Here is a 10774-nt window from a genome sequence, read left to right on the forward strand (position 1 = left end):
CTGCTGCATTTTCTTTTCCAGTTCTTTTTCTCTCTCTCTCTCTCTTTTTCATTTTACTGAACTGAATAAAATAAAATTGAACGCTTTTATGCAAGTATCCAAGAAGAAATTGATCACACACCAACACAAGACATGCTGATAACTATCAGTGACTGGCACAGAAAAACAGGAAGTAAAGCAGAATCAAATGGTGGGAAATTTGGACGAGGGGTCAGAAACGAAACAAGACATCAGCTCATGAATTTCTGTGAAACAACTTGTCCATCACAGACACATACTTCAGACAACCAAACAGACGACTGTATATATACGTGGACATCACCAGATGGTCAATCTAGAAATCAGATAGACTACGTATGTAATTGGAAGCAGGAGACGGAGAAGCTGTATTCTCTCCCAGTTAATGTTTTAGGAAATACACACTGGATTATTAAGAGGTAGATAGGCATTGTCTCTGTAACTAACTCTCAGATAGTTCAGACAGACAAAGTAATGTGGTAAAATATCACTTGGGCAAAACGTACTACTCTATTTCTGCAGTTTTCCTGTGTTAGTATCTCAGGTACATGACAGAACTGACCGATCGAATCAGGGCAAAATCCTCACCCGGTGACAGTGAGGTTGAAGACTCAGCTGACTTTGTGAGCTTCTTTGCAGACTTTGTGTGGACGCTGAGAGATTTCTCCCTAGAGCTAGAAGCAAATGGACATCGCATCACTGCTGATGAGTACCTAGAGCTGTCACTGAAACTAAAGCAAGGTGACTGGGACTGATCACTGGGTGACAAAGAAAAAACAATATCAAAATGACCATTTCTGTGTAGATGCTAAAAAGTATAATGTTGTAACTGTGTAATCCTGGCTGTTCTATTAGAGGAAATGAAAACATTCCTTGCCTGAATCATGTAGACCTAGTTTTAAGTTATGTCCCTCTTCTTAGAAAAAGGAAGAAATTTTCTTCTCTATTCTTTAATTTTTCTTTTTATTGCCAATCCATCAAGAGTTTATTTTTTACACAAGGTTTGTGCCAATTACGACGTTGAAGGGTCATCTAATTGAGGTAGTGAGTCTAAGGCTGTACTACTTTTTTTTATTTTCATTTCTTTAGGTATTGATATAAAAACTAAAAGTTTCAATGAACCTCGGTTGTGCATCCGAAAGTTCTTCCCAAGGAAGAAGTGCTTCATCTTCGACCGTCCGGGTCAGAGGAGGTACCTTATCCACCTGGAACAGCTACAGGAGGAAGACCTGAACCCTGAATTCAGAGAACAAGGAGCGGACTACTGCTCCTACATCCTCAAATCTTCTGAGGCCAAGACTCTCTCAGGCGGCATTATGGTCAATGGACCTCGTGAGTCCCTCTCACTCCTTACTTCTTACCTGGACTTTCCTTTTGCCCATTGTAGAGAATAAAAGAGGGAGGTATAATGCTTACTTTTGACAAAAACATAGTCTGATGATGGCTAGGAACACACATCACAAGGATCACATTGTGAATTTTATGTGGCAACTAAAATTATTGCTGGTGTCATCTAATATCCACATGAGCAGAGTGAATACCGAAAAAAACTAGAATCCATCCAGGTGCAGTAACTTTCTCCACCAAATTCACAGATCCCTATTTATGAAACATGCATCCAGGAGATCAATATAGATTGGCAAAGTCTGGAAAAAGCAAATACTCCACATGTGTGAGGCTTTGCCACTAATCTTAGCACAATTCATCAATTCACAAATAGTTGAGTTGACTAAGACATGCATGCAATGTACCAACCACTAAGTATAATGGTAGATAAAAATATTTTATTTCTGTCCTCATTATAGCACAACAGGTGCAAAGATACTTAAATTTTTTAAATCATAATGAAAAGCACAATCAATCAAAATAATAGGCTGCTATGAGAGAGTAAGGAGTGTAGACAGATGGGAGATAATTTGGATTCAAAGACAGAGAATAGTTGTCTCTGAAAGTGACATGTAAGGTGAGAACTTACAAATGAGTCGGCATTAACCAGAAGAGCATATGGAATAGCTTTGCAGACAGAAATAATATCATGTGAGGAGGCCTGAGACAGGAAAGAACTCTGCGACTTCAAGACAGTAAAAGAAAGAGAAATTGTGATTTGAAGAAGAGTAAAGAGAATAAGAGTGGCCTCATGGCTGGAAAAGTATGCAGGGGGCAGTACTTGACAGGACTGGAAGATGACTTCAAGGAGATTAGAGTTTAAACTCAATGGGAGGATCTTGAAGGATTATAAACAGAGAGTTAAACTTATCTAATTTATATCTAAAGCTGTCTTTCTGACTATTTCGTACATAGAGTGTTGGAGGGATTTAAAGGAGGTAATGAGAAGAGGGATGATATTTACAGTGTTTTGGTAATGAATGGTGATTATGTTAGGTTAAAAATGGACAGAATCCACACATATTTTGAATGTCAAACCCATAGGCTTGATGATGGATGCGTAGAGGGAGTTAGAAGGACTCCAGGGTTCTGAGCTTAAGCCACTGCTTGAATGGATATTATTTACTGAGAGGACTATATGGAGAAGAAAGTTTTTTAGAGTAGATGAAGCTGTTTAGATTTGAGTTATTTAATATTGATTTTCCCCTGGTGTGTATAGGAAGTGATACCATGCAGACGTTTAAATATACAAATCTAAAGCTTAAAAATCAAGTCAAAGCAGGAAATGAAATTCATTAGTATCCATGTGGATGGTATTTAAATTATAGAAAGAGAAGAGAAGGTCCAGGATTCAGTCCCAAAGAGCTGCTATTTGTAAGATGACCAACCACTCCAGTTTGCCCAAGGCTAGGATATCCTGGGCTGAAAGAGTTTCGATGTTAAAACCAGCCAACCCCTGGGTGAACTGGTCACACTGCATGTAGCTCTGATGAGAGAACAGCTATAAGAACCAACTTATCTAGGACTAGTGGCCTGCAGCAGGCACATACCCACGCACACATACACACACACGCACACACACACGCACAAGCTAAGTTTTCTCCTTGGCCTTTTTCATAAATTAGAAGTGAGGAGGGAACAGAAAAGAAGGCAGAAAAAAAGGAGGCATAGAATGGTTAAGAAGAAATCAAGACCTAATACCTTAGCCCTAAAATATCCTTATTCTGATCCAATCATTGCAACATCTTCCATTTGGGTGTGGGAAAGAGAAGAAAAGAAAAGCTTTAAACACCTCTGAGTCTAGAGGTTAATGAAATATTCCATCACTGTTGTCCCTCAGAAAATCCTTAAAACTATTATTTATGACGCTTGAAAAGCATATAAAATATTCTAGCAATTGGTTCTAAATAATTAAATTTAAAGTCTCAGACCCAAACAGAATATGGTTTGTTCCTCTCTCTCACCAACTGGTAGTCACTACTTTGAAATTCCTGCTTGTAGGGCTGGAGAGCCTGGTGCTGACCTATGTCAATGCTATCAGCTGTGGGGATCTGCCCTGCATGGAGAATGCAATCCTGGCCTTGGCCCAGATCAAGAACTCGGCCGCAGTGAAAAAGGCCATTGCTCACTATGACCAGCAGATGGGCCAGAAGCTGCGGCTGCCCACCGACACCCTCCAGGAGCTTCTGGACCTGCACAGGGCCAGTGAGAAAGGGGCCATCGAAGTCTTCATGAAGAATTCTTTCAAGGATGTGGGCCAAAAGTTCCAGAAGGAATTGGGGGTATATTTGCTGTTCTAGATCATGAGAGAGAGAAAAATCTGAGCCTTTCTAGACATGAGTAGTTCTTCCTATACCCAAAGAAAGCAGCACTCATCTGCAAGCATTACCAAAAAAAATAATAGAATACTTTTAGACTTAGTCCTATAGACCACAGCACCATAACTGAGTATGTTTATTACTAATATTCTCCTCTGTTAATTTTCCCCTTCTGGATACCATATTTTAAGCAAATAGTAAATTGTAAAATTGGATTTATGTAAGGTTATTTTAATTTATTTTCTTTTTAAAAAATTAATCAAATGCACCAGGCTTTCATGTTCCCTGCTGACAACCAGGAAGGATTCAAATTTTTTTTTTTTTTTAAAACCCTAGCTATGCATTGTCTTTAATGTAAAGCAGTTGTAAAATTTTCAGAAGACCAAGAAAGTGAAACCAATCATAAGAATGCTATATGAGAATGGACTCAAGTCTGAGTTCTTCCACATTAGGAAGGATTGTCGCATGACTAACGATCACTTCACAAGTGACAATCCCTGGTTTGCAAAGCAGGATTTTACAAATTATAACTTCCTGCTTTCAGAAGTTTTGATGAAACTAGGTAGTCAAAGTCAACAGACAATGGACATCCTTCTAGACTAAAGAAAAAGCTTGACATATAAGTTGTCTTGAATGATTTAATGTAGGTAAATATGCTGTTCTATTAGGCTTTATCAGTACTAAAAATACCTGGAATACAATCGCCATTACCTTCATTAGTCTTCTACTGAGAAAGTTTACGAAAATATTCTCATTTTAAAGAATGTACCAATTAACCATTGACCCTTTACTGAGCACTTATGAAGAAGTCACTGGGCTTAATACTTTACATCACTGCATATAATCCGGAAATAAAATCTATGAGATAGATATAATTTCCCATCTTACCAACAAGGAAACCTCAATTCAAAAAGGCAGAGTGTCACAAAGCCACAAAGTAGTGGAGCCAGGAATGTCACCCAGGCCTGCCTGACTCCAACATTTATGCTCTAAACTATTCTTGAAATTAAAGAATTGAAAAGAGAAGTTTCATATGGAACAGTGTCTGTGCTTTGTGAATCATTCTCTGAAGCAGGAAAAATAGGAGAAAGGAGCTTCAGATAATCACAACCAGAAAAGTAGATGTTTTTTTTTTTTTTTTAATCGACACTCTTGTTAAGGATATTCTAGAATCTCACAGCAAGGTGAGGAGTGAGGTCCTGTTTGTATGCTACAGTCCCTGCAGGAGAAGTATTCCCCAGTAGTCTGTGTGTGGTTAACATTCTCATGGCTTACGGTACTATATGTATTATTTTGTCATTTCACAAGCCTGTTTGGTAGCAAAACGAGATGACTTTTGTAAGCAGAACATGAAAGCATCATCAGATTTTTGCATGGCCTCACTTCATGATATTTTCAGTTCTCTAGAAGAAGATGTGAAGCAGGGGGCATTTTCTAAACCAAGAGGCTATTATCTCTTTATTCAGAGGAAACAAGAGCTGATAAATAAGTACTACCAGGTGCCCAGAAAGGGAAAACAGATAAGCTACCTGCTGAGTACCATTTGTGAGGTCTTGCTGAGGTGCCTTTCAAACTACAGCAGAAAAAAACTGAAATAGTACATAATGCCTCTGCCTTTCATTCATCCGCTCACTGATTTATTCAGTGAGAGAACCACTGTGGGATGGAGAACTTGTTGTTCCTTGGCACAGATGGAGCCCTCCAAAAAATGTTTGCAGAATTCATTCACTAATTTAATCATCCAATAATCCAACAGTTATGTATTTAGGCCTCACAATATGTCAGGTCTTATCAAGTTTCTGGGGTTAAGGCAATTTAAAAGAAAAAAAGGACAAATAAACAAGTCCTCTCAAAGTATTTACCAGCAATAAACAAATTATAGCTTACAGACTAAAATAACAGTTAACACCTAGAACTTATTGTGTTTCAGGTAATGCTTGGGCTTAACTCATTCAATCCTCACAAGAATGTTATGAAGTACATGTAATTAATATCCCTATTTTATATATACTAAAATTGAGATACAGAGAAGCAAAAGAACGCACCCAACCAAGAACACAGGTGATGAGTGGTACAGTGGAATGCCAATCGAGAGAGCAGACTGTGCTCTTAACTATTCCTTTATGCCGGCATGCTCAGATTGTATCAGTAAGAATTAGGCTTGGGTACATATTATTGTTTTTTAAATGGTTGCTTTAAACAGACAAAAGTTTCTTTCTCATTTACAAGAAATGAGGAAGAGGGAATCCAGGCTGACATGACAACTTCATATTAATACTGGTCTCAGGCCTCTTCCTTCATTCTGCTCTAGTACCTTAGCATTCAGCCTCCCTTTTCAAGGTCAATTTATGGTCCAAGATAGCTGCTAGAGTTTCACTTATTAGTTCCATATTATACATGGAAAGAAAAGGGAAAAACAAGAGTAAAAGACCTTTGGGTCAACTCTCTTGAAGGTGATTTCCAAGAAGTACCATATGACATTTCTGCTTAAGTGTTATCAGCCAGAATTTAATCATATGGGCATCCCAGTTACCGGAGATGTTGAGTAGAAAATACAAAATTTTATAATGATCCACAACGTGCCCAGGAAAAAAAAAAAAATCAGTTCTGTTACTAAGAACAAAGAGGAGAATAATATTAGGATAACTCTAGCACTCACTAGCACAGTGACAAAAAGTGCCCTGAAGAGAAAAGTAGGTTATACGTATGGAAGAGGAAGGAGATGTGATCCTATTTTATATTTATGTTTTTACAGAAGGCTGTGCTGATGAAGTAATGTTTCAGCAGAGTCTTCAAAGGAGGAAGGGAGGAAGGCAAATGGGGATCTAGGGGAAGAAACTTTCAAACAGTGGCAAAGCACAGAAAAAGAAATTGGTTTATGTTCCAGGAATAGCAAGAAACATAGTAGGTGGGCAGTGAGCAAAAGAGAGGTGGCAGGAGATGGGGTCAGATAGGTGTTCAGAGGTCAGAGGGCAGAAAAGGTAGTACCTTAAAGATCACTGAGAATGTTTGAATTTTATTTAGAAAGAGTAGAAAAATCAGTAGAGGATTTTGTCCATACGAGTGAAGGGCTCTTTCTTAAAATCATATAGCATAACATTAGCTGCTCTGAGAAAAATGGACTGTAGCAGACCAAGATGAAAGTAGGAAGACCAATCATGAAGCTAACACCATAGTCCAGGCAAGATGTCACGATGTCTTGGACCAGGGCGTTTGGGAGGAGCAGGTGACAAGTGATGGGTTCTGGCTGGTTTTACTTTGCAGATAGAGCAAACCTAATTAGCTGATGATTACATGTGGGATGTGGGAGAAAAAAGGATATCAAGGGTAACGGTCAGGTTTTTAACCCATCCAGTTAGAAACTCAGAGTTACCGAAGTAAATAGCTAAAACTGAGGTGATCGGAAATGACACAGGTTTGAGGAGGATCCAGAGTTGGGTTGTAGGTCAGTTTAGTTTGAAATACTATTTGAACTCAGAAATGATTTTTATATGGGTGGTAAAATTATATTGAATTAACAGCTGTATCTCTGAGTTTTGCTTAAACCCATAATCCCTATTTTCTAATTCTAACTTCCTCTGTATCACTAGGCAGAAGAGACACTGAAGAAATACTTGGAGTCCAAGCAGGATGTGGCTGATGCACTTCTACGGACTGATCAGTCCCTCACAGACAAAGAAAAAGAGATTGAAGGTGAGAGCAACTAAAAACACTCTAGACAGTGGGGAAGCCTGAGAAATGTTCATGTAAGCCACATTAGTCCACCCGAAATCATTACTGTAGAACAAAGAATAGCAAATATAGTTCATAGCTCTGGGGGATTTTGTTTCTTAACTGGAATTTACAGTCATCTACCTTTTGGTCACTCAGTGCAAAAATAATCACAAAAAGTTTTCTCTATGACATGAGAATAAAACAAAAAAGGGGAGTGAACAGCAATATAAGGCTATCATGTTTCTCTGCTAATTGGACACTGAAGGTGAGAAGCAAGTCAAGAGACGAAATACCCTCAAAAGTTCTTAAAAGTTTAAATAAACTGGCTGGGTGAATCTGGGATCTTAAACTAGAGCAAGATGACCAAAGATGCCTCTTACCAGCTGAAGTCAGTTCTGAGTAGGGCATATGCAGTCGGCAGCAATAATGGCAGGTAAGCATACCAGGAAGAAAGAAGCAATGTGGTCACCACCATAAATTTTTCTTTGTCTTTGCTTCCTGACAGTGCAACGTATGAAGGCTGGATCTGCAGAGGCTGCAGCAAAAATGTTGCAGGAAATGCAAGCAAAGGATCAACAAATGATGGAAGAGAAATAAAAGAGTCATCAGGAACATGTGAAACAGTTGACTGAGAAGATGGAGTTGTAGAGGACTCAGTTAATGGCAGAACAACAGAGGACTCTAGATCTTAAACTTCAGGTATTCGATTGTGTCATCGCCACTTCTTCTTCCACTTCGGCTGAATCAAAAACACTGCTTAGAAGTGAGAGCATCATGTCAGATTAAGACCTATTGTAGCAAAAACCCTAGTAGACATTTCATTCTATTACTGCTTCTACCTGTGACCATCTCCTGTTACTAAAGGCTAATTACTTGCAGGATTAAATACCATGCATTCCTTCATTATTAATCACTAATAAACAGTAGCTATTCATTGCCAAACACTGCACAAGGCTTTACAGATAGTCTGTGATCAAATCCTTATGTTATATTATAGGTATTGTTTTATTATCAACTTTCAAATGAGAAAATTTTAATTTCATGAGGGATAAATAATATTTTCGAGTCCTACCTTGTGGAAGAATATCTGGACTCTCCTACTGAGTGGAGTCCAAGTAATTTTGTTTCTGCCATATCTGGTATAACTTTATCTCCGCAGGCACCCTAATGAGGAGGAAGACTCCGTAACCTTCTATACAATTAACCACATAGTTAAATACCCAGGATGCCTGTACCTTCCTGTTCTCCAGACTCTACCCAAAGTCTACGTTGAGTCTAAATACCCACCCAGAAATACAATATGGGCCAGAGCAGGCCCTGAGCTCTTCAACTCTTTTCTGTTACCTTGCCACCACAGTTTGGAGACTTGTACGAAGTTCCCTAATCAAACATCAGCCATGATTCTGAATCAGGTAGTAACCATCCGATTAGAATTCACCCATCTTCCAGACCTTCTTCGATATATTTTTGAGAGTCCACACTACCTAGATCAGAGTTGAAGGGGAAAAAAAATGAGGTTTTTTTTTCCAGAAATACTGTGTTGCATGTGGGTGAAAAGGGCCAAGAATATGATTCTGGGTCACTAATATTTTAAAACTATAAGAGAAGAACATTCCTGCAGTTAAAAAAATAAAATAGTAAAAAAATATTAGCAGTTGTAGGAAACTCAGGAGAGTGATACAGTAGAAGTTAAGGGAGGAAAGGATTTCAAGGATAACTTTCAAAAGCTCATGAGGGTTAATGTAGGTATTGGCAGGGGAAATAATCTGGAAAATGTGGGAAATGTTTTAAGTTGTGTGAGTTCGGTCTCCACTTTCTCTTTTAGGAACATGCACGGCTTCTGAAGGAGGGATTCCAGCAAGAGAGCAGAAGTCTTCAAAACGAGATGGAAGCCATCCACAGGAGAAGCGGAGGATTATTCCCAATATGCAACATACTCTAAATATCCAAGGAACGTAATTTCCTAACCAGCTCTCCTCTCCTCCACTAGGAGTGAGTTAAACGAGCAACTTCATGACATCAAACAACTGCCACTAAACTAAAGTTAAAATCACGATGCTTGTGTTTTGTTGAGCCATAAAATTTGCGAAGATGAAATAAACTGTGAAGGGAGTGTTTTGCCTACAGAATGATTCAATTCATGATTAATTATAGTAATAATGATTAGTATGATTCTTAACTGGATCCTATACTTGAAGTTATGCATATTGACTATAGACACACTTCAGATTGTTTAATGGGATTCATTTTACAATGAGGAGATATCAGGTGGGCTCTGTTTAGGATACACTTGCTTTTCCTTACATACACCACCCTCTAGATATCCACAGTCCCTTGCTATTACTCAAGGGTTTACTTTGGTCTTTGAATAGAGTTGGAGCATTGTAAACATACGGCAATTCTGAAGGAAGTGGACAAAGCCATCGGGCATGATTGAGCTCACTCCTGCCAAGTGGTCATTGGCTCCTGGGCTCGCTGCCAATGAGGGAGATCTGGGACAACTGGCTGTGAGGTGCAGTTCTTCATTGGGTGTTGGCTGGATGGTCTGTGGGCAGTGATGGGATTCCAGGATACTGGTAGGAGAATTGCTTGCCTCTGTGCAAAATGGATTTCTGCATGGATGTTCCACCTTCTATGTCTATAAAATCCCTGTAGGTTAACTACTGCCCCTTCCACAGTCCACCCTTCATCTCTCTCTCTCCTAGTATCCTTTCTTTAGTCTTTGCCCTCTTGCGATTCAGAAAGTAACTTCTACATCCATAGAAAGGGAAGTTTTAACTCAAACTTGAAGTAAATTCCCTTCCATTCCTCTGAGAGCCATGGTTAACTATAGTCCTACAAAACCTAAAACTGGACTCCATTTTTCACTCTGCTCCTCTGCTGTTGTGTGGGAACAATATTTTGAGGGGGAAAAAATGAACCTGGACCCTCAACTCACACCATATGCCAAAATAAATTTAAAATAAATCACAGTCCTAAATGTAAAAACTAATATAATAAAGCTTCTGTAAGAAAACATAGAAGAAAATCTTTATAATCTTGGGGTAGGTAAAGATTTCTTAAACAGAATATAAAATATCATGCACTATACATACAAATTATTAAATTAGACTTCATCAGAATTAAAATATTCCTTGGCTATTATTGATAAGACAAGAGATAACAAATGATGGCAAGAATACAGAGAAAAGGGAAGCCTAGTGCATTGTTTGTAGGAGTGTAAATTGATGCAGCCACTATGAAAATCAGTGTGGAGTTTCCTCAAAAATTAAAAACAGAACTACCATAGGATTCTGCAATTCCACTTCTGGATATACTATATGTGAAGAAAACAAAAC

The 10774-nt window shown here is 38.6% G+C and overlaps 1 protein-coding gene across 1 annotated transcript; it reads left to right on the top strand.

Moving 5' to 3' along the window:
- The first annotated feature begins 566 nt into the window (after window positions 1-566).
- Window positions 567-9698, top strand: LOC141572388 (guanylate-binding protein 2-like). The gene is given in 8 exon segments (XM_074337109.1): window positions 567-759; window positions 1108-1350; window positions 3406-3686; window position 4641; window positions 5031-5246; window positions 7317-7415; window positions 7942-8135; window positions 9262-9698. Coding segments are annotated over 8 exon segments (1344 nt in total). The 3' UTR covers window positions 9379-9698.
- The last annotated feature ends 1076 nt before the right edge of the window (window positions 9699-10774 follow it).

Source organism: Rhinolophus sinicus, linkage group LG06 (assembly GCF_036562045.2).
Source record: "Rhinolophus sinicus isolate RSC01 linkage group LG06, ASM3656204v1, whole genome shotgun sequence".
Classification (NCBI taxonomy): Eukaryota; Metazoa; Chordata; class Mammalia; order Chiroptera; family Rhinolophidae; genus Rhinolophus; species Rhinolophus sinicus.